The sequence below is a fragment of the Littorina saxatilis genome, linkage group LG8 (genome assembly GCF_037325665.1).
Source record: "Littorina saxatilis isolate snail1 linkage group LG8, US_GU_Lsax_2.0, whole genome shotgun sequence".
Lineage (NCBI taxonomy): Eukaryota > Metazoa > Mollusca > Gastropoda > Littorinimorpha > Littorinidae > Littorina > Littorina saxatilis.
This window is the reverse complement of record NC_090252.1, coordinates 56378273-56406093: the sequence shown is the minus strand read 5'-3', so window position 1 is coordinate 56406093 and position 27821 is coordinate 56378273. Positions and strand designations below refer to the sequence as shown.

At 44.6% G+C, this 27821-nt stretch overlaps 2 protein-coding genes across 3 annotated transcripts; one reads left to right on the top strand and one right to left on the bottom strand.

Annotated features, from left to right (window-relative positions):
• Window positions 1–4384: 4384 nt before the first annotated feature.
• LOC138973898 (NADH-ubiquinone oxidoreductase 49 kDa subunit-like) lies at window positions 4385–27350 on the bottom strand. Of its 2 annotated transcripts, XM_070346596.1 has the most exons (13): window positions 27242–27350; window positions 26003–26112; window positions 25448–25557; window positions 20716–20796; window positions 20097–20217; window positions 19348–19460; window positions 17959–18033; window positions 11472–11635; window positions 10863–10982; window positions 9917–10046; window positions 9686–9781; window positions 6962–7103; window positions 4385–5215 (listed from the first exon to the last, which is right to left on the bottom strand). In XM_070346596.1, exons 1-13 carry the CDS (start codon window positions 27322–27324, stop codon window positions 5178–5180), a joined length of 1383 nt encoding a protein of 460 aa, XP_070202697.1. In that variant the 5' UTR covers window positions 27325–27350; the 3' UTR covers window positions 4385–5177. The 2 variants fall into 2 exon arrangements, with proteins under 2 accessions (XP_070202697.1, XP_070202698.1); XM_070346597.1 differs by lacking the exons at window positions 4385–5215; window positions 6962–7103 and adding an exon at window positions 8591–8686.
• On the top strand, window positions 21189–24978 carry LOC138973896 (uncharacterized). Its single transcript, XM_070346595.1, has 2 exons — window positions 21189–22797; window positions 23632–24978. The coding sequence occupies exons 1-2, from the start codon at window positions 22316–22318 to the stop codon at window positions 24524–24526; spliced, it is 1377 nt and encodes a 458-aa protein (XP_070202696.1). The 5' UTR covers window positions 21189–22315; the 3' UTR covers window positions 24527–24978.
• Window positions 27351–27821: the final 471 nt, after the last annotated feature.

Here is a 27821-nt window from a genome sequence, read left to right as displayed (position 1 = left end):
CAGCTGGTGTTGGAGCATTTTGTACCCCATACTCTCTTGTCTTGTATGCGAACGGTGCTCGTGCGTGTCAGAATAGTCAGTGGAATCTAGACGAATGTGGGAAATAACTCTCTGATGGTTTAATTAGCTTTGGAAGAGTTGCGGCCCTTCATAACAGTGAGTCCAACAATCACCAATGTTGTATTTTAGCCTTTTAAAGGGTTGTCTAAAGTAGAGGTAATTTTACAGATTGTATTAACACAAAATCTGAAAAAGCTAGGTCTTGAAGGAGAGTCTTTCTTTCTTTATTTGGTGTTTAACGTCGTTTTCAACCACGAAGGTTATATCGCGACGGGAAACTGAGGGCCGGGGAGATGGGATAGAGCCACTTGTCAATTGTTTCTTGTTCACAAAAGCACTAATTAAAAATTTGATCCAGGGGCTTGCAACGTAGTACAATGCATTACCTTACTGGGAGAATGCAAGTTTCCAGTACAAAGGACTTAACATTTCTTACATACTGCTTGACTAAAATCTTTACAAACATTGACTATATTCTATACAAGAAACACTTAACAAGGGTAAAAAGAGAAACAGAATCCGTTAGTCGCCTCTTACGACATGCTGGGGAGCATCGGGTAAATTCTTCCCCCTAACCCGCGGGGGGTAAGGAGAGTCTTGAATTTGGGTGTCTTCCACTGTGGAAGATGTGAAGGTTTTGATTCCTTCTCGTGTAACGATCCTGGAAACCAGGCTCAGATCTGTCGTGCCTTGTACATGTTGTAAGAGCTCCCCTCCACTGGTCACATAGGCCTATACAAAATATACACCCTAGCTGGGTGTTGTGTGTACATGTGTGTCTTAAGCAAAGCAGATTTAAGAGTTTATCTTCACTGAATTATTTCTTTAGTTTTATATATGTGTGTGTGTGTGTGTACATGTGTGTAGCGGTGTGGACGCGCGCGCGCGCGAGAGAGAGAGAGAGAGAGAAGAGAGAGAAAAAGAGAGAGAGAGAGAGAGAGAGAGAGAGAGATTGATTGATTGATTGATTGATTAAACTTTATTACAGAAGGATGGAGATTTTAGGCGTTGCCTAGTCTTACAATCTGTCCTTGCAAACAAAGACGAGAACAAAACAACACATGAAAAGAGTATATGGACACTACGAATTTGACGAAACATACATATGGTAATAAGTAACATTCAAAAGCAAATCAAAAGTTATAGATTAACTAAATAAAAACTATGAAGTATAAAGGTAGCAAAAGTAACAATGATATATAGAGAGAGAGAGAGAGAGAGAGAGAGAGAGAGAGAGAGAGAGAGAGAGAGAGAGAGAGAAGAGAGAGAAAAAGAGAGAGTGTGTGTGTGTGTGCTTGTTTTTTTGATATATAGCCTATGTCATTGTTAATATGTGACCGGCCTCCACCACGGAATGAGTCGCATGTCACCTTTGCATGATTTTCATATTTTTACATTTTCCTGAAGAGTTTTTTATGCTCTATCCAGTGGTGAAAACCGTTTTAGAAAAGAGCGAAAACTGTTTGAGTTATAAGCCTGTGACTAAGGTGACCCACACACGGTTACCAGACACTCCCCGGACTTAATATATTAAGCCTAGCGCAGAACCGCGCGAGGTGACATGCGATTCATTTCGTGGTGGAGTGTCACAAATGTGAAATGAATTCATGAAAACAGTCCCCACACTGCAGAGGAACCAGCCTGCAGGCTGTTACCCCCCGCGGGTTAGGGGGAGTCCCATATTGGTTGGGACGAGAAAGAATTTACCCGATGCTAACCAGCATGTCGTAAGAGGCGACTAACAGGTTCTGTTTCTCCTTTTACCCTTGTTAAGTGTTTGTAAAGATTTTAGTCAAGCAGTATGTAAGAAATGTTACGTCCTTTGTACTGGAAACTTGCATTCTCCCAGTAAGGTCATATATTGTACTACGTTGCAAGCCCCTGGAGCAATTTTTTGATTAGTGCTTTTGTGGACAAGAAACAATTAACAAGTGGCTCTATCCCATCTCCCCCCTTCCCCCGTCGCGATATAACCTTGAATGGTTGAAAACGACGTTAAACACCAAATAAAGAAAAAAGAAAATGCAGGCTGTTGAGATTCGGTGTGTGTTGACTGTAAGGATGGTCTTATCCCCTGTAAAAAACTGGACACATCTGTGGTTCACACGATAGTTTCCATGAAAAGTGAAGGAGGTAAACAGGTAGCCTTATGATCAGCAGACAGAAAATACCCACACACACTCTCTCTCTCAGACACACATAATCACACATACACACTCTTGCTCTCGCACACACACATTATTATTATTATTGTGATCATTTTTATGCGCCTAATCTAGATATAGCCCTAGGCGCTTACATATTAATTTCTGCTGTTTGAAATATACATAATAGAAATATTAAATGTGAAAGAAAGCATTTAGGAGAAACACACAAACGCACTCTTGCTCTCTCACACACGCATAATATATATATAATAGAAATATTACATGTAAAAGAATGCATTTAGGATAAAAACACACACAAACACACTCTTGCTCTCTCATACACACATTAAAGGCACAGTAAGCCTCCCGTAAACCATCACAGATACTGTCAGGCTTTTACACACAGTACAAACACCCTTTCATTTAAACACTCACCGCTTGAGAACATCAGTCCTAGGTGCCCTCCGTAAAGAGCGAACAATTTTCAAAGAATTTATTTTTGCGTGGTTTATCTTACCCCTGAGCCATCGTGAACCCGTGTGATCCAGTTTCCCTTTTTCACAATGTAGTCGTTAGTTAGTAATTTGAATGCGACTCGATGTGAGCTTATCTACAATAGCACGTTTTTATGCACGAAACAAACAGCTGTGGTTCACAAGAACTCTAGCGATGGCTTTTGACTGTTGAGAGGAACGGCGATATGCATAAACCGTCGTCTGCTACGACCCTTGCGTGACCCTGCTTCCGGGCTTTTCTTTTTTCAAGGCTTTCCCCATTTCGAATTGTACTGATCTTGTCTTGATGAAAAAAGAATTCTTTTATGATTAAAGAATGTTTGTGTAACAAGCTGTCAATTTATTATTTAGATTTTAAAAGTTAGATCTAGCGCAAAAACGCACCACGGTCCAAAAACATTCTGATAATCATCGATCCACGGCTATCGCCAGTTTACATCGATAGAATGAGACCCGAAGGGAAGTAACTCATTTTTGACCTGAGTTCAGGATGGGTCCAAAAAGTGTTCGAGACAATCTGCAAAATTAATTCTTTAACAAGAAGAGCAAACGCTCGATCGAGTCACTTTCGCAGTTCTGAATATTATATGAGGCATCAGATGGACAGGAAAAAATTGCTATTCACAACACAATGAGTCACGTTCACATAAAATTTGAGCCCGGTCACTTTTATAGTTTCCGAGAAAAGCCCAACGTTAAGTTGTGTGTTGCCGAACAGAAAAGGCTAGTTATCTCCCTTGTTTTTCTGATAACGTTCGTAAAAGGCTACAGATGTAAATACTTTGATGTAAAGAATAATCCTACAAAGTTTCAATCACATCCGATGAACTTTGTCAAAGATATAAAATGTCTAATTTTTCCTTTGACGCTGACCTGTGACCTTGAAAAAGGTCAAAGGTCAACGAAACCATCGTTAAAGTGTAGAGGTCATTGGAGGTCACGACTAAACAAAATATGAGCCCGATCGCTTTGATAGTTTCCGAGAAAAGTCCAACGTTAAGGTGGTGTCTACGGACGGCCGGCCGGACGGCCGGCCGGCCGGCCGGCCGGACAGACTAACACTGACCGATTACATAGAGTCACTTTTTCTCAAGTGACTCAAAAATTGCTCGCTCTTTACGTAGGGCACCTAGGATGTTCCCGTTTGGTGAGCGTTCAAATGGAAGGGTGTTTGTACTGTGTGTAAAAGCCTGACAGTATCTGTGATGGTTTACGGGAGGCTTACTGTCCGGGCGTGATTTCCGGTATTGAATATTCATAACAGCCGTCCAGCACCAAAACGAGGCGCCATTGTTGTAGAGGACCAAGTCCACGAAAATAAATTCTTTTAACATTTCTCACGCTCGACAGAAAGCAGCCAGGATGTTCCCGTTCGGTGAGCGTTCAAATGGAAGTATGCTTGTACTGTATATGTAGACGCTCGGGGAGCTCTGTGATGGTTTACGGGAGGCTTACTGTGCCTTTAATATATATATATATATATATATATAATAGAAATATTTACATGTAAAAGAAAGCATTTAGGATAAACACACAAACACACTCTCTCTCTTTCACACACCCACACACACATATAACAGGAATACTTCAAGATAAACACACAAACACACTCTCTCTCTTTCACACACCCACACACACATATAACAGGAATACTTCAAGATAAACACTCTTTAAATTGCCTTTATTGTGTAGGAGACATCTCAAGGACAATCTGAGATGTACATCAAGTTACAGAAAGACAACTTCTCAATCTCTTCAAATGACCAGCCTATCAACACACAAGTTGACTGTTTTTCAAACAATGTTGACTGTTATTACTCAAAACATTATCCTAAGTAATGAGTTCTTTTGTTTTTGGGAAATGTAACTTCATAATACATGTATTTCAATTAGCTAACACAAGAGTATGTTTCAATTTTTTCTATTCTACTATTATCTAATTTATCATCACCTTTACACAAGAAACACAATTTTTTCAAACCTGCTACACAAATAGAACCGAGTTATCACACCCAGCATATTTGAAATATCAGTTAAAAGTGATAGAAAATTACAAACAAAAAAACTAAACAAAAAATGTGGCAAATATAAATACAGAAACATGGTACCGCTTCACAATGTTCAAATCCCATGTAATTCTCTGTAGTATTACGTCAGAACCAACACACCTGTTTGTAACCCTGTCGGCTTTCTGGCTTGTCTTCTACTGTCTTACTCAATTTATGCCTTCCTCCTGCCATTGCTTTTTTTTTCTTATGCCCCCTCCAAAGCACTCACACGCACACATCACTATCTCCTTTTCCCTTGAACCAGTGTCATTTTCCAATTTACAATGAACAAAAGAACGGTGCACTAACTAACACACAGAAGATCTCCTTTGCATTTGACGAGGTATCTAATGTGTCTTCAATTCAACGAAAGGTCATTCCTCTCTGTTTATCTGTCCACTGCTGTATTATCGGTCCACCTCACCAAACACAATGTCCAGAGTACCTGAAACAATGAAAGAAAGTCAATATTTTTGCAAATTGAAGTAATAAGTATACAGAGGGCATTACAAATTAGGCTGTTATAACATGTTATTTAGCAGGCAATAAAGTGACAATATGCACATGGCCACAATCATGTGCAAAACACTCTTAAAATCACAAGCATGATACACATGCAAAGGAGCATGCACACAATCACTTTGTCTTACTATCTCTCTCTCTCTCTCTCCAGGAAGAGCAAACACACACACACATGCATGGAGGAGCACATACATGTATTACTGTCTTTTACCACCAAGAAGCACACACATCCACAGGGTCCCCACTGGTTTTTAGAAACAAAATTCCATGACTTTTCCATGACTTTCCATGAGCCTCAATAACATTTTCCATGACTAGATCCACAGGTCGCCATTTCCGAACACGCAAACCTTTTACGTCTTCTCACTGCCAGTTTTGACACTGGCTTGCTTTGCACTGAATTTGAGTCAGTTTCTACGCAGTGTCTCTTCGACAAGCAAGTCAAGCATTTGCTACGCAGTCAGATTATCGATAATGATTGCTGGTCCTGTCATTTCACTAAACTGGACCACAGGCGGAAGGTATCGTTCACTGGACCACTACTTTCATAGAAAGTCTTTCTATGAAAGTAGTGGTCCAGTGAACGATACCTTCCGCCTGTGACTGGACCAGCCACTGTTTGTATCCATCGGCACTTTCGTAAATTGCGTTTCGTAACCGTCACTGTGACTTGACGAACTGTCATTTTTTTCACCGCGATACACAGTTCATTGCGAAGATCTTCCTTGGTAATTCGTTCCAATTCCGCATACTTTTTGTTGTCAAGAAACAACTGTCAACTCGAAAGAAAGTTTCAAACTCATCATCCTCCATCTTGCTTCTCGAAGCGCTGAAGTACTTTATCGATGCAAAAACCAAAGCAGAAAACTTCGACGAAACCGACTCAAATGCAGCGCAGACGACACGACGAGATAACCGAAGGAAGTGAGCCTCGCTTTGGCTCAAGCGCCGTTAAAAAAAATACCGTTATTCTCGTATGCAAATACGAACGAGAAGTTGGTCATATGAACAAGCCTTGGGCTGGCGACGCAAATCGCTGCTGGCTGGCAAAGGGGGGGGGGGGGGGGGGGGAGGGGGGAATGGCTGGGCGACGAAAATAGCCGCTGGCGTGCTAAAGGTAAATTTTTTTTTCTTTCTTATTTTTGTTAAATTCCATGACTTGAATTGAAATTCCATGACTTTCCAGGCCTGGAAAATTAAAAATCAAATTCCATGACTTTCCAGGTTTTCCATGACCTGTACGAACCCTGCATCCACACCTCTTGTCCCAAGATAGGCCAATTGGTCCTAAGAGCACGTTAAAACTAATTATCAATCAATCCACACCTCTCTCAGAGAAGCACACACACACATGCATGCGCACGCTAGCTCGCACACACACACACACACACACACACACACACACACACACAGACATACCACTCTCTGTATGTGTGTTATTTTACAAGTATTTTGTTTTGTTGTTTGCTTGCTTGTTTTGTTTATTTTACTTGTACAGGTTGTAAGAAAAGGCATAGTCTTGAACCTTTATGCATGTAAAATAAAGTTTCATCATCATCATCATCATCATCATCATCATCATCATCATCATCATCATCATCATCATCATCATCATCCTCTCTTTCTAGGTCACACACACACACACACACACAGAGCTAGCATAACTGACCAATGATGGCGACGACGTCAGCCAGCATGTGTTTCTTGGACACCTTCTCCAGTCCTGCCAGGTGAGCAAAGCCAGGTGCCTTGATCTTACACCTGTACGGCTTGTTGGTGCCGTCTGATACCAGGTACACGCCAAACTCTCCCTGAAACACACACTCTTAAATCAGTCAACAGAAGCCATGCATCTTAATGTTACACCTGTACGGCTTAATTGTTGGTGCTGTCTGAAATCAGGTATACGTCGAACTCTCCCTGAAACACACACTCTTAAATCAGTCAACAGAAGCCATGCATCTTAATGTTACACCTGTACGGCTTGTTGGTGCCGTCTGATACCAGGTACACGCCAAACTCTCCCTGAAACACACACTCTTAAATCAGTCAACAGAAGCCATGCATCTTAATGTTACACCTGTACGGCTTGTTGGTGCCGTCTGATACCAGGTACACGCCAAACTCTCCCTGAAACACACACTCTTAAATCAGTCAACAGAAGCCATGCATCTTAATGTTACACCTGTACGGCTTGTTGGTGCCGTCTGATACCAGGTACACGCCAAACTCTCCCTGAAACACACACTCTTAAATCAGTCAACAGAAGCCATGCATCTTAATGTTACACCTGTACGGCTTGTTGGTGCCGTCTGATACCAGGTACACGCCAAACTCTCCCTGAAACACACACTCTTAAATCAGTCAACAGAAGCCATGCATCTTAATGTTACACCTGTACGGCTTGTTGGTGCCGTCTGATACCAGGTACACGCCAAACTCTCCCTGAAACACACACTCTTAAATCAGTCAACAGAAGCCATGCATCTTAATGTTACACCTGTACGGCTTGTTGGTGCCGTCTGATACCAGGTACACGCCAAACTCTCCCTGAAACACACACTCTTAAATCAGTCAACAGAAGTCATGCATCTTAATGTTACACCTGTACGGCTTGTTGGTGCCGTCTGATACCAGGTACACGCCAAACTCTCCCTGAAACACACACTCTTAAATCAGTCAACAGAAGTCATGCATCTTAATGTTACACCTGTACGGCTTGTTGGTGCCGTCTGATACCAGGTACACGCCAAACTCTCCCTGAAACACACACTCTTAAATCAGTCAACAGAAGCCATGCATCTTAATGTTACACCTGTACGGCTTATTGGTGCCGTCTGATACCAGGTACACGCCAAACTCTCCCTGAAACACACACTCTTAAATCAGTCAACAGAAGCCATGCATCTTAATGTTACACCTGTACGGCTTGTTGGTGCCGTCTGATACCAGGTACACGCCAAACTCTCCCTGAAACACACACTCTTAAATCAGTCAACAGAAGCCATGCATCTTAATGTTACACCTGTACGGCTTAATTGTTGGTGCCATCTGATACCAGGTACACGCCAAACTCTCCCTGAAACACACACTCTTAAATCAGTCAACAGAAGCCATGCATCTTAATGTTACACCTGTACGGCTTGTTGGTGCTGTCTGAAATCAGGTACACGCTGAACTCTCCCTGAAACACACACTCTTAAATCAGTCAACAGAAACCATGCATCTTAATGTTACACCTGTACGGCTTGTTGGTGCCGTCTGATACCAGGTACACGCCAAACTCTCCCTGAAACACACACTCTTAAATCAGTCAACAGAAGCCATGCATCTTAATGTTACACCTGTACGGCTTGTTGGTGCCGTCTGATACCAGGTACACGCCAAACTCTCCCTGAAACACACACTCTTAAATCAGTCAACAGAAGCCATGCATCTTAATGTTACACCTGTACGGCTTAATTGTTGGTGCTGTCTGAAATCAGGTATACGTCGAACTCTCCCTGAAACACACACTCTTAAATCAGTCAACAGAAGCCATGCATCTTAATGTTATACCTGTACGGCTCAATTGTTGGTGCCGTCTGAAATCAGGTATACGTCAAACTCTCCCTGAAACGCACACACTTTTATCAGTCAATAGAAGCCATGCGCCTTAAATTTGCACCTGTACGGCTTGTAGGTGCCATCTGATTTTAGGTACATGCCAAACTGCCTGTGAAACACACACTTTTATCAGTCATCAAAAGTCTAGTGGTGCTAAGGGCTTGCTGGTGCTGTCTGAAACCTCTCCCTGTCTTTTTGACAGTCAGCAGAAGACAGGGAGTCCTAATCTTGCACTGTAAAGCTTTTTCGTCCTATCTGCACAGTTTGTTGATACTGTCCGATACCGGAGGTAGGTGTGTGTGTGTGTGTGTGTGTGTGTGTGTGTGTGTGTGTGAGTGTGTGTGGGTACATCTGTGCATGTGTGTGTGTGTGAGTGTGTGTGCGTACATCTGTGCATGTGTGTGTGTGTGTGTGTGTGTGTGTGTGCGTGCGTGCATGTGTGTGTGTGTGTGTGGGTGTGGGTGTGTGTGTGTGTGTGGGAACAAGAAAGAGCCCAACAGGGTGAGAACCAAGGACTGGGTCAATTTAGCTCGAAGAAATTTCAAAGCCACCCAGCAATTGGTTCCCACCCAGTTGAGCACTTTGTCCTGCATATCACCCCAGATCCCAAATCTTCAATGACCTCATTCCACTATGGTTGACATTCCCCAACCATCCCATCCCCTCTCTTGTGCTTTGCCCCCTCCCCCCCCCCCCCCCCAATGTACACTGATATGAAGCTATCATCTCTTGCTTTCTCCTCCCCCTCCCTCCAATGTACACTGATACACAGCTATAATCCTCTGACCTTAGGAGCCTCCACAGCAGCGTAGGTAGATCCTGGCGGCACCTGGTAGCCCTCCGTGAACAGCTTGAAATGGTGGATCAGCGCCTCCATCGACTCCTGCAAACACACCACACTCACATTAAATACAAAGCAACAATACCTTCTCTCAAATAAAGAAATGTTTTAGCGCAGATGAACTGGGAATAGACCACAGGGGAATAAATGTCCATGTTCAAGCAGCACAGAACGTACCTTCATCTCTTTGCGAGCGGGCGGCGAGACCTTGCTGTCGTCGACCTTGACCTCTCCCTCGGGCATCTTGTTGAGACACTCCTGTATGATGCGCAACGACTGACGCATCTCCTCCATACGAATCAGGTACCTGAACACAATCAAAAAAACAAGAAAGATTAGTTATTGGAACATTTGATTTTTGACAAAACAAAACATACACACGTAGGTGTACATACACACCTTACACCTCAATCTTCACCAGACCACTCTTAGGACTACAGTCTGAATGATATGGGTGGCGATTGTCCCATACTTTGTAAAGAAAGATGCAGCATGTAAGAAACAAAGGATGTTAGCACCCCGAATGAAGACAACAAAAGGGAAGTAACACTGCCAACAAAAGGGAAGTAACACTGCCAACAAAAGGGAAGTAACACTGCCAACAAAAGGGAAGTAACACTGCCAACAAATCAGCTCAGTCAAAAATGGCGCCTAGCTGACCATTTCATCAAAATCTACAGGGGATCTTCTTCTTCTTCTTCTTCGTTCATGGGCTTAGACTCCCACGTTCACTCATGTTTTTAGCACGAGTGGATTTTTACGTGTATGACCGTTTTTACCCCGCCATTCTGGCAGCATACGCCCATTTCGGGGGAGGCATGCTGGGTATTATCGTGTTTCTGTAACCCACCGAACTCTGACATGGATTACAGGTTCTTTTCCGTGCGCACTTGATCTTGTGCTTGCATGTACACACGAAGGGGGTTAAGTCACTAAGCAGGTCTGCACATAAGTTGACCTGGGAGATCGGAAAAATCTCCACTCTTAACCCACCAGGCGGCAGCGACCGGGATTCGAACTCACGACCTCCCGATTAGGAGGGCGACGTCTTACCACCACGTCACTGCGCCCGTCTTACAAGGGATCAAATGTACAGAGAGTAATGCCTCAAGCCTTAACACACCTGTCGTAGCAGTCTCCGTTGATGCCGATGGGCACGTCAAAGTCCACCTGGTCGTACGCGTCATAGGGCTGAACCTTGCGTAGGTCCCACTTGATGCCGGACCCTCGCAGCATGACACCGCTGAAAACACAACAAAAACGACATCATTGTGCTCCAAAACTAACGGTCCCTAACATGAAAACAGAAAGAATGGTCTGGAATAAAAGGGTCCAAAAGGTTGTATGCGTAATAAGGCAGAACCTTGCGGAGGCAATATAGACAAAAATATGACTAAAAAAACCCTCAGAAGCAGATATAGTGTCCTTGGAAAGCAGTTGTAATGACATATAGTCATTTCAAAAAGAGGAAACAGGTATCCTTTTTAAGGAGGTCTCCTCTCCTTGGAGAAGCCTTATTTCATGAAAACCACAGTCCTTTCATGGAAAAATAATTACTGAATTGAACTATTAAAAATAAACAATTGTTAAAAGTTTTAATCATGCCCCTTTCTTCAATATCCACCCTCCTATCTTCTACCAGGGACTGTTTCACCTGAGGGATGAACAATCTGACACATCAGCACTTATTTCTACCAAATAGCTGAACAATTCAAACACAGCCCCCACCCACCTGAATCCATAGTTCATGGCGTCCTCAGAAGAGATGACGCCGATGTCGACAGTGCGGGCTTTCCAGATCCGGTTCTCCGTCAGCAGATCGTCCACTTCGTCTAGACGCTGACCGAACTTGCCGATGAACTCGTGGATGTCGTCCATCAGGCCTATGGGCATGTCCTGTCACAGACATATTCCAAAATTTTAATAATAAATTTTCATTTAATTAATATACTTACCCAACTCACATATAGCAATTAACTCTAGTTCAGTGCTGGTAACGCTGTACGCGTTCCCCTTGGTAACAAGGGAGACCACCCTAAAAAAGAGTGATCCATCCCATAATATCAGACCGATGTCCGGTCCAACATCCGTATGCGTGCGCATACGCCGCCATTTGTATCATTCGAACGAAGCCCAACTCACTACTTTTTTAGAACCCAATACCACCACAGCGGGGAGGCGGGAGGGTTTAAACGATGTGAGTTGGGTAAGTATATTAATTAAATGAAAATTTATTATTAAAATTTTGGATTAAATTACATATTATTACCCAACTCACATATAGCAGATTGCTACTATAGGTGGTGGGTACTTACCAAAAACTAGGCATGCAGGACTTGTCCCGCCGCTACCATGGCAGGCAGCGCGGAGCTTCCATCCTGTCTTACAGAAGCGACGTCTCTGAGGTAAAAGTTGACGAATATGTCCTCAGAGCGCCAGTACGCAGCTTCCAGTACCTCGGCTAGCTTGCCGGACCGAAGAACTGCCACTGAGGATGCCCAGGCTCTCGCCTCATGGGTTCTAGCCGCAGTGAGAGGCAACACTGCCCTAACATCACCCGACTGCACTAGCCACCAGGCATATGCTCGTTTGATCAGAGTGGAGATCCATTTGGCCAGAGTCACCTTCGCTATATCCTTACACCTAGCCGTGTTTAAAGATATGAAAAGAAGCTTTTGACTTTCTGACCTAACAGGCCGAGTTCGAGACAGGTAACATCGGAGAGCTCTCACAGGACAATTTGCAATATCGGGATCTCCAGGAGCCAAAATCTTGCTCAAGGGTGGAATGCGCAAGATTGGAGAAAGCTGGCCAGGTTTCTGGTTTTTCGCGAGAAAGCCGGGAACAAATTTGAGAGAAATGGAACCATCCTTCTCGAACGCAATATCCTTGTCTAAACCCGACAAAGAGTGCACCTCACTACCTCTCCTCGAAGTAGCGAGAAGCGTTAAAAACACAGTCTTACGCGTCAAATCGGCCAAAGTGGCTGACAAAAGAGGCTCGAACTCATCCGAGGCTAAGAAACGTAAGACCAGGAACAAATCCCATGCAGGGAGAAGCGATCTTGAACGAGCTGCTAAAAGGGCAGCCCCCTTAATAACACTAGCGATAACCCCTCCGAGCGAAATTTTGTGGCCTAATTGCGCGAGGGTCGAAGAGATCGCCGACCTCCGGACCCTAATAGAAGAGGGAGAAGCCCCCTGATCAGCCAACCAAGACAGATGGTTGGCTACATGAATAGACCTAGGAGAAAGAGGTTTAACCCCGTTAAGCGCGCACCACCTAGACCAAGAGGCCCAGTGCGATGAGTAAACCGAAGAAGTCGATTTTCTATGTGCATGTCCGACGAATCTCAGAGTAGGGGAAGAGGCCCCTGCCCTACGCAAAGCGCTTCGGACAGAATCCACGCGTGAAGGGCCAGGATCTGTGGGTTCTCGTGCTGAACGCCTGACCGAGGCTGCACGAGATCTCCTCTTTTCAGGGCGAGAGGGATCGGGGGCCGAACTGCTAGACGCAGTAGGTCGGGAAACCAGTGCTGGCTTGGCCACAGAGGAGCGACCAGAACCAGCGCTGGTTTCTCTAAGTCCACTTTCCTGAGGACTTTGCCCAAGAGGCAGAACGGAGGGAAGGCATACGCCGGAAGATCTGACCAATCCACTTCCAGAGCATTCACCTTCCAGGCCAGAGGATCCGGGAAGGGGGACACAAAGAGAGGAAGTCTCGCCGAAAACCTCGTCGCAAAGAGATCTATCTTGGGCTTGTCGATCTGCGACCAAAGCCGCTGCAAAGACTGGTGTGTGAGAGTCCACTCTGAATGAACAATCCTGTCCCCTCTGCTCAAAGTGTCTGCAAGGACGTTCAGACTGCCCTTCAAGTACACTGCTGACAACAGAATGTGCTGGGCGTGACACCACTTGAGAATGCGACATGCAATGTCGGAAAGACTGTGAGACCGAGTCCCCCCCTGCTTGTTCACATACGACGCCACAGACATGTTGTCGGTGTGAAGACGTACATGACTGCCCTCTAGAAAAGGCTTGAACGCTAGAAGCGCCAGGGAAACGGCCTCCAACTCCAGTACATTGATATGTAGGGAGGCCTGAGAGCAATCCCAAACTCCCGAAACCATGTGCTCGTCCAGATGAGCACCCCACCCCGTCAGAGATGCGTCCGTAAACAACTCTCTCTCCGGCGGTGGACGAACAATGGGAACACCCCGGAACAAATCCGGAAGAAGCCAAACACCTGTGGTCTGCTGAAACCAAGTTCCCAGTGCGATCGGAGCACTCCAGTCCTGGGATGTCTGATCCCACCTTGACTGCAGGGAGGCCTGAAAAGGCCTCTTGTGAACCCTGCCCAACGGAATGAGGGAAGCCATGGATTCCATCTGACCCAGAACCGAAGTCAGAACCCTTGCACTGGCGTGATTCTCTCCGTAGAGAGACCGAATCAGACCCTGAAGCTTGTCGATCCGCCTTTGAGACGGACGGACAGACCACCGAAGCGTGTCGAATTCCATGCCCAGGTAAGTAAACGTCTGGGATGGTTCCAACTCGGATTTTGTCAGGTTGACAGAGAAACCCAGCTGCGCCGCCCGGCTCAGCACCCTGTGCGTATGAGCCTCGCAAAGCCCCCTGTTCTGGTGAAGGATTAACCAATCGTCCAGGTATGCTCTGAGACGGATGCCTTCCTGTCTCACAAGAGCGCAAAGCTGCCTGACCACAATCGTGAAAATCCACGGAGCTAAAGACAGGCCGAACGGCAGAGCCCTGAACTGGTAAGCTTTGCCGCCCCAAGGGAAGCGAAGCCACTTCCTGTCCGCGACATGTATGAGGACGTGAAAGTAAGCGTCTGTAAGATCGATCGACGTTGCCCAATCTCCCGGCCGTAAGGCCTCCCGAACCGAAGTTGGAGTTTCCATGGTAAACTTGATTACTCTCAGAAACTTGTTCAAAGGAGAAAGATCTAACACCGGCCTCCACGCCCCCGAGGCTTTCGGCACTACAAAAAGTCTGCCGTAAAACCCCGGGGACCGCGCGTCCAAGACCTCCTCTATAGCTCCCTTGAGCAGCAGAGCCGAGACCTCCTCCTGGACCGCGTTCCGTGCCACCAAATCCTTTGGCGCCCTGCAGGGCGGGATTATCCTGACCAGGGGAGCCTTCTGCCCTGACCAGAGAAGCCGGAACCCAGAACACACTATCCCCGTGACCCACTTGCTGGCCACCAGTTGCAGCCAGGAAGAAAGGGCCCTGGACGGGCCGCCCGCTACAACTAGCGCGGGAGCCACCGGGATGTGCTGTTCGGGGAAGTTTCATTGGGGTTGAGGCTTACGCCCCGACCCCCTGGAACCCCCGAAAGACTGACCCCTCTTAGGGTATGGAGCTCCACGCCCCCTACCCCTGGAGGAGAATGACTGCTTCTGGGCCTTCCCACCACCTGACGAAGACGTCTGAGGCTTAGCAGAAGAAAACGCCTGAGTCTGAGACTTGCCCTGAGGCTTCTGGAAGCCCTGTGAAGCCAAACGCGCGATCGCTACATCCCGCGCGTCCTGCGTCTCTTTCTGGAGTGCATCGAAAGACGCCTGCCCTAAGAGAGACCCCTCAGCAAAAGGAGAGACCTTCAGCCTCTCCACAGTCGCGGTGTCCCGAAATCTGGACCCCGTCAAGAAGGCTGATCTCCTTGAAAGCACCGCGTGAGTATACAGCCGGGCAGACAAAGTAACCTGTTCTCTAGTCACCTTGCCCAGAGTAGCCAGCAGTGTTGAAACATCTGTCGGCGACGCATCAAACCGAAATTCAAAAGGATCAAGAGATGTGGCAATCGATCTGGATAAAGACCTTTGCAGAGACTCCGACACGGACGTGAGCTCCAGCAAAGACCTTCCAACTTCCTCCACAGCTGTGAGAGAACCGTCAGTACATGGGACAACTCTATCCCTATTGTACCCGTCCTCTCTCAAAGCAGCAAGTTCCGGCGTCACCGGAAGTGCCCCTGACGGCAGGGCAAAAGAGTCAATCAGATTCACAGGATAAGGGGTGAGCTTGAACTTCGGAACACCGGAAGCAGCCCGAGCCCCAGGCTGAGCCAGCCAAGAGACAACGTCTTCCGGGGCCTCGCCGTGCTGAACCAACAACGGCACCGCCGGTTTGCGTTTACCACACAAGACGTTAGCCATTTCATAGGCAATAGTTGACGATTCCCGGAAGCGGTAGCGAGGCCGTTGCTCCTGAGCACTCCGGAAATCGTCAAAAGCAGAACGAGGTGGGTGAAGCTGAGCCTTGTCCTTCACCACCCCTTCCGGAAAGTATCTGAACGCCGTTTCCGCCGCCAGCGCCACTGCGGCTGACAGCTTCACGGGCAAATTCAGTTGGGAATCCTCTACCACTGAGGCATCCCCGTCTTCCGCCCTACACTCCGACTCGAGATCAAGCTCGGAGCCAGGAGGCAGAACATCAGACAGTTTATCGTCGGCAGAACCGACCACTTCCTGCCCCCCGGGCGGAAGAGGACTAAAACGGTCGCCGATATTCTCATAAAGAGACGTACGGAGGCGTTCGTCCTTTCGCTGCTCGTGGGAACTCTCACGACTACCAACGCCAGAGAGAGCCCCCTGAGCTCGCACACCGGCAAGCGGTGTAGACATACCTTGAACTGGTGTCCCATAAAGGAGAGACACCAACTTGGTACTCCCATCCTGCGAAGCATGGACATCCGCCCGAGTCACAGTCGCCGAAGGCAAAGCGGAAGTCGAAGCCGGAACTGCAGGAGACTGCCGTACCTGTGCTAAGGAGAGAACATCAGAAACACCAGACGGAAGCGCTCGTAATTCCTCCCTAGTGGAAGATAATTCCGACGCAAGTGTCGAAACTTGAGCGCTCAAAGTCAACAATAAAGACGCAACTTCAGTTGGCGCTAACCCAGGGCAGCCATCTGAAGTTGAAGCAGAAGCAGAAGCAGAAGCAGAAGAAGAAGAAGCTTTGCCCGAAACACCACTCTTGCCAGAACGTAAACAAGCCTGACCGGAAGTTAAACTGACGTCTGCTAACACGGGAGATTTAACAGAAGTTGAATCAGAAGAAACAGACGCGGATTTTCCTGCGCCCTTCTCTCTCCTAGAGCTACGTTTTGGAGGCGTATCGTCAGAAACCTGCCTCGAACTAGGCTTCCTTTTGGCGCTATCAACAAGCGCAGCCTCCGCCATAGCGAAAGAACTCACGAAAAATTTCAAAGAAAAACAATTTCAGAAAAATTTCACAAGTACAAAACGAGCGACGAAAAACGTCGCTAAAGTTATAACAAAACGGAAAGATCTCACCACACAGCGTAGGTAAAGGTGAACAGTTAGGCGACGACCAAGGGGAGATGCCAAAGCCAAAGACTAAGACAAAATGCTGAAGACAGCAGGAGCGTACATCAGGAGCGTCCTTCCCAGTTGAACCGCTGAGAGAGAATGATACAAATGGCGGCGTATGCGCACGCATACGGATGTTGGACCGGACATCGGTCTGATATTATGGGATGGATCACTCTTTTTTAGGGTGGTCTCCCTTGTTACCAAGGGGAACGCGTACAGCGTTACCAGCACTGAACTAGAGTTAATTGCTATATGTGAGTTGGGTAATAATATGTAATTTAATCACCATCAGTCATTGAAAATGAAGCCAGTGCAGGAAAATACTTTGTGATGTGATCCAATGTCCACTGTACTCATTCACCCAGTGTGACCAACCAAAACAAACATTTCTGTTTGTACCCACAAAGCAGACGATATAGTTGTATTGTACTGTACATGTATTATATTGTAATGTATAAAGTTGTTTTGTATTTTATTGTGAAGAAAGCATTCAAAGCACTCATTCATTGCCATTCAGAAGTCTCCATGAACTTGCTGAGCCAAACACACAGCCTACAACACTGAATTAATAACAAGACTGTATTTGACAACCCTCAAGGCTTCTCCTTACTGCAAGCTATCTGCTGCATTTTTCAACCAACCACATGCAATGTATTTCATGATTGCATTTTGTAATTTATCAACTAATCAAGCAATCCCATACTGTCCAGTTGCAAGATAACATTGCAGTAATTGCCTGTCTTATGTTCATTTTGGCTTTGAAAGGGACTCTTTACCGCCTACACCATGATGCAGAAATCATCGCCAGCCTACGCTACCATAGCTTGGAACGTGAGTAAGCTGAACAAATCACACACTGACTCACCAGTGCCACACCTCCAGGCCTGACGTAGGCGGCGTGCAGACGTGCCCCCGAAACTCTCTCGTAGAACTCCATCATCTGAAAATAAATACAACGCAGTCAGCAAGAATGAAACTACACAGAACAAATAAATGTCAAGCAAAGCAAGATTTGCAGAAAAGGGGGGAAATAACTTTTTAGCTGCTTCTGAAAAATGGACACATCTTAAATTCCAGAATTAAAAACTCTTAATTTCATGAACTTTTAATGAGGACACGAACCCGCTAGGGCTTGGGTTACAATTTTATGGGACTGAACTTAATTGTGCACGTAATGCTATGCCTTCAGACGGCCTATCCCATATTAGGCGATGCCAAGCAACTCTCAGTCTCATGCGTCAATTGCAACGCTAGTTTGGGTGACCGCTTACACAATTGTTGCACTGAACAAATATGAAACAGTACAAAGGAAACCTGTTGCTTATGTCAGAAAACTGTGTCAAAGCAAGTATTGGCTGAATATGCTTTGCATAACGTCACCCCTTGCAGGGTTGCCCTTTCCAGAGTCGTATCAGAAAACATGTGTCAATCTAGAGGTTGTTATAGCAAGTATTGGCTGAATATGCTTTTCATAACGTCACCCCTTGCAGGGTTGCCCTTTCCAGAGTCGTATCAGAAAACTGTGTCAATCTAAAGGTTGTTAAAGCAAGTATTGGCTGAATATGCTTTTCATAACGTCACCCCTTGCAGGGTTGCCCTTTCCAGAGTCGTATCAGAAAACTGTGTCAATCTAAAGGTTGTTAAAGCAAGTATTGGCTGAATATGCTTTGCATAACGTCACCCCTTGCAGGGTTGCCCTTTTCAGAGTCGTATCAGAAAACTGTGTCAATCTAGAGGTTGTTATAGCAAGTATTGGCTGAATATGCTTTGCATAACGTCACCCCTTGCAGGGTTGCCCTTTCCAGAGTCGTATCAGAAAACTGTGTCAATCTAAAGGTTGCAAGTATTGGCTGAACCCCTTGCAGGGTTGCCCTTTCCAGAGTCGTATCAGAAAACTGTGTCAATCTAGAGGTTGTTATAGCAAGTAATGGCTGAATATGCTTTGCATAACGTCACCCCTTGCAGGGTTGCCCTTTCCAGAGTCGTCTCTACTGTTGGTCAAATTCAATCCCATTCAGCTTCTTGCTGTTGTACATGTTATGCATGTCTGAGGGGAAATAACTCTTCCGACACCCAAAGACTCTTGAGCCCAAAACTACTTTTTTTTAGAAAATTCCGAATTATAACAGTTTTTGTTTTGTTTTTAAACGGGTGGGAGATGGGGTCAGGGGAGATGGGGTCAGGGGAGATGGGGTCAGGGGAGTGGGGTTGGAGAATGGGGGAGGAGTAGAAGAGCTGAAGAAACCACACAGACCTTCTCTCTCTCCTCAAAGAGCCAGAAAAATGGTGTCATGGCGCCGATGTCAAGAGCGTGTGTACCGATAGACATGATGTGGTTCAGTATACGTGTGATCTCACCAAACAGGGCTGCAACACAAGTAAACAAAAGTACTCATATTTGTTCACACTTAAAGTAAAGGTATTATTTCACAAACTGACATTACCTTCTGATTGCAACAAAAGCTGAAGCAGTGTTCGCAATAACCAAATATTACTCTGTGTTGTGTTGTGTTGTGTTGTGTTGTGTTGTGTGGTGTGGTGTGGTGTGGTGTGGTGTGGTGTGGTGTGGTGTGGTGTGGTGTGGTGTGGGTGTGGTGTGGTGTGGTGTGGTGTGGTGTGGTGTGGTGTGGTGTGGTGTGGTGTGGTGTGGTGTGGTGTGGTGTGGTGTGGTGTTGTGTTGTGTTGTGTTGTGTTGTGTTGTGTTGTGTTGTGTTGTGTTGTGTTGTGTTGTGTTGTGTTGTGTTGTGTTGTGTTGTGTTGTGTTGTGTTGTGTTGTGTTGTGTTGTGTTGTTGTGTGGTGTGGTGTGGTGTGGGTGTAAAATACTGGAAAAGAAATCATTTTAGGACTTTACTTTTTCAGACTTTTTGTTCATAACGTCTGTAAATTTTACCCCCATTTTAAGACTCACTCCTTTTTATGATCTGATTTTCTCAGATTTGTGGATGTCTTAAAAGGTGTGTAAAAAGCTATTCTCCAATTAGTAACAGGAATGTGAGACTCACTGCGAATCCACTTGGCTCGTGGGGGGATCTCGATGTTGAGCAGCTTCTCCACGGCCAGAGCGTAGGCCTGCTCGTTGCACATCATGGACACGTAGTCCAGTCGGTCAAAGTACGGCAATGCCTGCACACACACAAAACAGTTCACACACGCTGCAGGTTGCGGTACTGTTAGGTTAAAGCTGGAGACACTCATTAATGCTAGAAGTAGAAGAACACACTGAGTGGGAAACGAACATGGAAATGAGAATATCAGCCGAGCTAGCACACATGCAAAAATAAATTCATGTAAACGCATGCATGCGCTCACACACTTACACACACAGAGTGAAAAACGAACATGGAAATGAGAATATCAGCACAGCACACATGAAAAATTAGATTCATGTGCATACACACACACACTGACACACATACATACACTCACACACAATCACTTTTAACACTGACATACACAAACATCTTATCATGAAAAGTTGTGTGTACCTGTGTGTACGTCTTGTATTCAATTAGTTTCTCTGTAAACAAACACACACACACACATACAAACACACACAAACATGATCTCTCTCATTTTCTCACTGACCGACACACAAATCTTAAGATGAAAAGCTGTGCGTACCTGTGTGTAGGTCTTGTACTCAATGAGTTTCTCTGTCCCTCTGTGCAGCAGTCCAATGTGGGGGTCAGCACGAACCACAGTCTGTAATCAACACAACACATTAGGCCTAAAAAAAAAATAGGTGTGGTTACAGTAACCCGACCTACCCTATTTTTAAGGGCCGACCCTTTAACTTTTTATTACATTTGTCAAAAAAACACACACAAAAACAAGAAAACGAGTGCAGAAAACGCAGTGAAAGCGAAAGCGCTGGAGTCGCACACTTATTTAATTATTTTTCCCTGTCAAGTAGGTTTAATTTGTACACATTAGAAAAAAAAAAGAAAAAAAAAATGTGATTGCCTACCTTCCTACCTTATTTTTTGGGGGCTATGTTACCTTAACCACACCTATTTTGTTTTTTTTACCTTACTTTATTCACCGTCATTCTTTCTGATTGGGCTGTTATGAAAATAGCTCATCTGGTACATGTTTTAAGGGCAGAGGTGGCACGGAATTTTAGCAAACATTTGTTCAAAAACGTGTTTTGGGTTTTTGTTTTTTTCAGGTACTTTGAACATCATAGAATCACTGTGTGTTGTTTATTTTGTCAATTTCATCGTTTATTTTGCAATAAAGTGGTGATTTTCAAAGTATGTGTACATGTGTGAGTGCTGCAAGTGTGAGAAATTGCTGAACAATCTATGTTTTCAAGTCCTTGCAACAACCACGATTCCCCGAATAAGCTTGGCAGTAACACATCGAACGGTTGAGTGGGAATTCCCGTTTTCTGTGAACGTTAAAAATAGACATGAACAGTCCGTTATTTCCGTACAACGGCCGGATCGCGCATCAACTTTTTCAGACAGTAATATGAATATTCATGAGAACAACCTCTAACCTTTGAGAAACTTCTCTGGTTGGTCGTTGTCAATGACCACAGTGACGCGCATGCGCAAACTGCCTTATCCGTTGTAAACACAGTGTCGATTCCACGTAACTCAATATCAACTATCCACCAGCAATGTCTACTCCGAAATTCGCAAGGATCTTCCCAACGCAAAAGGAAGAATCAGCTTTCAGATGCTCGAACAACGAGGAAGGAAAAACCAGCAGGCGACGAGAACGCGCCTGAAGTTGGCAGAGCAGAGACAGTTGTTTTGAGAGATAGTGGTGACGCGTATGTTTCGAATCGACTCGGAGTCGAACCTCGGCCAGTTTTGGGCGATGTAAACCGTAATCAGCCTCAAATCGAAGGTATTTCTGCTTCGGCGACGAAACTGAGGAGATTTAGTGGTGCAGGCATCGACCCGAATGCTCAACCACCAGCTGAGCTAAATCGCCGTTCGTGGTGTTTTGCCGAGTACAGTCAGTTAAACTCGCTTCTCTCTGATGTGAAGTGCCCGGAGTGCGAGGCAGGACATGTGACAATTCGAGTTGGTGACTCGATGGGCTTGTCACAAGAACTAGTGCTGTGTTGCGACAGCTGCCAGTATTCACGCACAGAGTATTCGTCGCCAAGAGAAAACAACCTCAACCACAGACAAAATGTTCCCTTTGAAGTGAACAAAGAGATTGTGCTATACACTCCAGTGTGGACAAACTGTGCACAGTCTTTGGAATGCCAGCGATGAACAAGAGTTCCTATCATCGCATAGACAAACGAGTCAATGCCAGCATTGTGGAAGCTACAGATGCCACACTTAACGAAACAGTGGAGTTTGTGAGGGAAGCCTACAGGGAAACATTTCCTCAAGGCAGAGTGAATGCTGTGAATGATGATGGCGAGGAAGACGGTGCTTGGGAAGATGATGATGGCATTCTCTGGGTGGATGTGGCCTTTGATGGTACATGGCACAAGAGAGGATTTTCCTCACACTATGGAGTTGGCGTTGTTGTTGATGTTCTGACTGGGTATGTGCTGGACTTCTGTGTGAAATCCACATACTGTCACACATGTGCGATGAACAAAGAAAAACTAGAGGGGATGACCGCTGCCGAGCAACTACAGTGGAAGCAGCTTCACCACCCTGACTGCAGCATTAACCATGAGGGATCTGCCAAGTCTATGGAGAGGGACACAGCCTTGGAGTTGTGGGGAAGGTAAGAATATTGTTCTAATAGCCTATACACTCTTCCCTATATCCTTTATTTTCAAATACAGAATAAGACAACATGAATAAGGTTGCGCTAAAAAGTAAATTTTATTTAAAATTGTATAAAGCATGGTACATTGTGGGTGTTTCTTTTTCTTTACAAAGAAAGATGAAGATCAACAAAACACAACACAGAAGCACATATTTTTGCAACAAAACACTGTCCACAAACCCTTCACAAATACATTTTCTTTTGTTGATAAATCATTAAATGTTCACAATGTCCTAAAGGATCAGCTAGGCTGGGAAATTTTTTATTGAATCTGCAAATTTCAGAGGAAACCTGACAACTTTTCTATTGAAAAGAAAAAGTGTCCCAAACAAGTTGGGATCAAACTCATTGTCAGTGTGTGTGCGTGTGTGTGTGTGTGTGTGTGTGTGTGTGTGTGTATGTGTGTGTGTGTGTGTGTGTGTGTGTGTGTGTGTGTGTGTGAGCGAGGGAGAGATGTGTGTATGTATACATATATATTCTAACAAGTACAAGTTAAATGTTCACCCTCTATGAAAAGATCACTTTATACACACTTAGTACACAAGCCAATGTAAATTGGCACACTTTCCAGTAATAATAATACATGTATGTATTTTCTGCTGGGAGAGGCCTCCTGATACTCTTCACTAAAGTAATATCCAAAATCATTTTCATTCGTGGGTCTGCGTCTGTATCTCACCAGGACCTTGTTGGCCCATGAACCCCAGTCTTTTTCATATTTTTTTTCAAGACAGTAGTTATCCAGCCAGTACTTTACACTAAGTTTTTTTTAATTTTTCTATGCTGCAGGTCTGTTGAGCGTCACAACCTCAGGTACAGAACTATGCTGTCGGACGGAGATTCCACAGCGTTCAATGCTCTGGCTGCAGCTCAGCCCTACGGTCCCACACGTCCCATCACCAAGCTGGAATGTACCAACCACCTCCCCAAGAGAATGGGCACAGCTCTCCGCAAGGCATCAAAGGATGGAAGGCTTGGTGGAAGAGGGGAGGGGCGACTAACCAAGGAAAAGTGTCAACGCTTGCAAAACTACTTCCGTAGCGCGATCCTCAACAACCTTGAAGATCAGCAAGCCATGGAGCAGGCGATCTGGGCCACTTTCTTCCATGTGACTTCAACTGACGAGGACCCTCACCACGACAGATGTCCAGCCGGGCCAGCCTCATGGTGCTTTTTTCAAAGAGCCAGGGCAGAAGGGCAACCACCACCTCCACACGCAGGGCACAACGGCACTGCCTTGTCCAGGGAAGTATCACATGCTGTTCTGCCCATCTACAGGAGAATGACAAATCCCATTCTTCTCAAGCGCGTGGCCCATGGCAAGACTCAGAACAGTAATGAGTCTCTCCACAATGTCATGTGGGGACACTGCCCCAAAGAAGTCTTTGTTGGGAAAGACCGGGTGGAAGCAGCCACCGCTGAGGCTGTCGCAAAGTTCAACAGAGGCAACTTTGCACTGGCACAGGTCATGGACCACATGAGCTTGCCAATTACTGAGCTTACTCATTCTGCTTTGGCCAAAAAAGATAAGGTGAGGGTCCAGAAGGCGGAGAGAGCAACAGATGTGGCCGCTGTAGCAGCTCGTAGGGCAAGATGTGTTGGTCGTCAACGTCAGCTGGAGCAGCGAGAAGACCAGGAGGGGGAGGTGTACGGTGCTGGACTGATGGGGGATGGAGGGGAATAAGTACCAACATCATTTGAAGAAGACTCGGAACACTACATGAACACACCCAGACTCTTTTTTCAGCAATGTGTCTTCATAATGTGTAAAGAAACACTTTACAAACTTTCAAATGCAATTTTCTCTGAATATGGGTTTTCAAGGACGGTATCAACGCGGGAAATGATATTTCGTCAGAACTACTTGTGGTAGAGTTATAATTTTTTTTTTACAGGAGTAAGATTTGATTTTGCCAGACTCTTACAGAGCGGTTTTTGTAAAACCCATCAAAATTTTTTTTTAGAGAATATAATATAAGCCTAATAGGGTATTTTGGGGGCAAAAATTTATATCTCTCAATTTATGCTGCTGAATTCGAACTGGGGTAATTTGGTCAAAATGGCTCTGTATAAGTCTGAAACTGATATCTGGGAGTAATTTTCACTGCATTTGAAGCCTGTAGCTTCAAAAATGTCTTTTGAATTTCATGGGGCGTGGTGTGTAATTTTCGTATTTTTTTGAAGAAATTGGTATTTTTTTGTGAAAATATTACTTGCTTGGTCAAAAAATGGGCATGCAGGTGCTTTTTTATGCTTTCTTTCTATAAAGTACCCCTAAACTTCAAAGAAAACTTACAAATATTCAGATTTCATTTTTCGTGCCACCTCTCCCCTTAAACACTGCATTTTTTTTTAATCTGTACTCCCCTCAAAATTGATTCAGGACAACCAGACCACTGTAATTTTGTGAATTAAATAATTGTATGCTTCGGATGCTAATTATTTCTTCAAAATGACTACTAACAAATAGCAGAGTTACACTCCTTGACGAGGCCTTACAGCCAGCCACATCACTTTTTATCCAACTGTAGGTCCAACAATACGGGTTAACAAACATCTAGCAACAGCATGAGCAATGAATTTGAATTTATGAATACTGCCTGACCTCTCCGTCGAGCGTGAGCACCAGACGCAGCACACCGTGGGCGGCGGGATGCTGGGGGCCGAAGTTCAGCGTGATGTTCTGCACCTGCTTCTCCCGCACCACCGCATGCTCTAAAAATACATGTACAATATTTTCAAGACATAAAACAATTAATTTATTATCCATAAAATTAACAACAGATTGAAAATGATTGGTTTGTCTCCTCTTAAAAACACTATAGATGTAATTTGTAAACAATCAAAACATAAAAACATCCGAAGTTCTCCAGACAGACATACATATAACTTATAAGCGCACAAAAAAGTATGCCCGCCTCGGAGTTTACTTGTTGAACTTTATGTGAAGACAATAACTAATGAAGTCAAACAAGAACAAAAACCAATATGTCAAGCAACAAACGTTAAAAGTGCATGGACAGTTTCCAGCTGTTTTTCATCAAGGCACATGACAAGGTAGACTGAAGTGGATTAACTTGAAGTTGAAGACAAACAGAAGAGGAAATAAAAGTTATTCTAAGCACAGATGGATATAAAATAAAGTGTCCAACAAACAAACCGTTGAAGGCTGGCAGTTTCCAGCTGGAGGTGTTTTCATCGGGGTACATGACCGGCAGACTGAACTGGTCGAAGTATTCCTTGTCGGGCTGCCATACTTTTCCTGCCCCTCTGTAAGGCAACCATCAGACACAGTCAGTAATTGCTGTACACTATGACTATGCATCTTTAATTAACAGCAGTATCAGTCTATCACTTTCAGAAAATTATTTCTGCAAAAGTCAGTGTGTGTAGGCCTATATGTCATGTGTGTTTGTGAGTGTGACTGTGAGAGCGTGTGTGTGTGAGTGTGTGTCTATGTGTGTGTCTGTGTGTGTGTGTGTGTGTGTGTGTATGTGTGTGTGTGTGTGTGTGTACGTGTGTGTGTGTGTCATGTGTGTATGCCTATCACTTCATGGAACAAAACCTAAATGCATGTACTCAGGTCCAATGCGGCTGTCTTTTTTGACGCGCTGGCAAACTTAAAGCCATATGTACTCGATGACTATACACGCTAATTGCTTTACCAACAGCTGGAGACAGACTAAATTAAGTTCCCTGCAAAATATTGTGGTCTAGGACCCCTTAAATGTTGAGATATTTGAATTTTCATTTTGATCTGGATCGTCCTATTTATAGATTTGGCAACACATGTAACGTTGATGCAAGGGAGAGAACACCGCGGCTTTGTTGACATCCTCACTTTTTCAGAGGCTAGAACAAGCTGTAATGCATGTATTATGGTCCGCGCATGGTGACGTATCGTCATTATATGGTCTTATGGTGCGTTTGACATCGATTGTGGGCAAACTACACTTTGTAAACACGGGAGTGCGTTAGTATGCCTTTAAAATGACTTGTTAATCAAGTTGTTATGCTTACATTTAGTGATTTACAAATTGTCAAGTTCTGGAAATTCAGATTCTGAGCCTTTGAGTTGAGTTTGATTGAAGAAGAAATTAGAAAAACGTTCCTGAATTTACAACGCGAAAGTTCAACATAACCCAATACGAATTTTTTTCGTAAGGAGCTCTATTTTTTCTTTTTTAAAAGAGTGTGAAAGTTATCTACTTTACACAACTATCATTCTCTAGTGTGAAGTTCTAACGTTGCTTAGACCTTAAGTTAAGAGTTAGAACAAGTTACACAACGTCCTTGAGCGACTAAGCTCTGCACCATGTTTGTGCAGCAGAATTAATGTCTAGATGGATGAAATCAAACAATGGAAACACAATTCTCTCGCTCTAGTTATTCTGCATACCTTGCAAAGAAAAGAGGAGCGCTGTTTTTGCAAACAGCCCTTTGAATCAACGCCGGAGCGACCTTCCGAAGTGCCGACGCCATTTTGTTAGCGTAACCCGAGGATGATCTCCCCTGGACCGCTGATGTTGATGTTTTGTGAGCAGTGGACTTGCCAAGAATTCCTTAGAATGCGTTGGTTACAAAACATAGCCTGTGTGTGTGTGTGTGTGTGTGAGATAGTAATTTTCATTTTTAAACAAGTAGAAAAGAAAGAAGGGCAACATTAACAACAACAACAAACATAACCATCCAGATCCAGAACAACTGGCAAATAAAACAAATTAAATGAAGATTGTTGTTTTCTTTCTTTTGTAAAAACAACTGGCATGCTTTCAATATTATGCTTTTTTCAGTCCCCCACTTTGTTCAAATATTGAAGAAACCTGTATGGGAGTGCATTATGTGTGTGCATGTGCGTGTTGTGTATATATGTGTGTAAACTATATGTATTATGTAAATGTAAACTGTACATATTATTTGTACACAGCATGTCAAAAATTTGCGTTTACACATGCACAGGCACACAAACTCCTGAACTA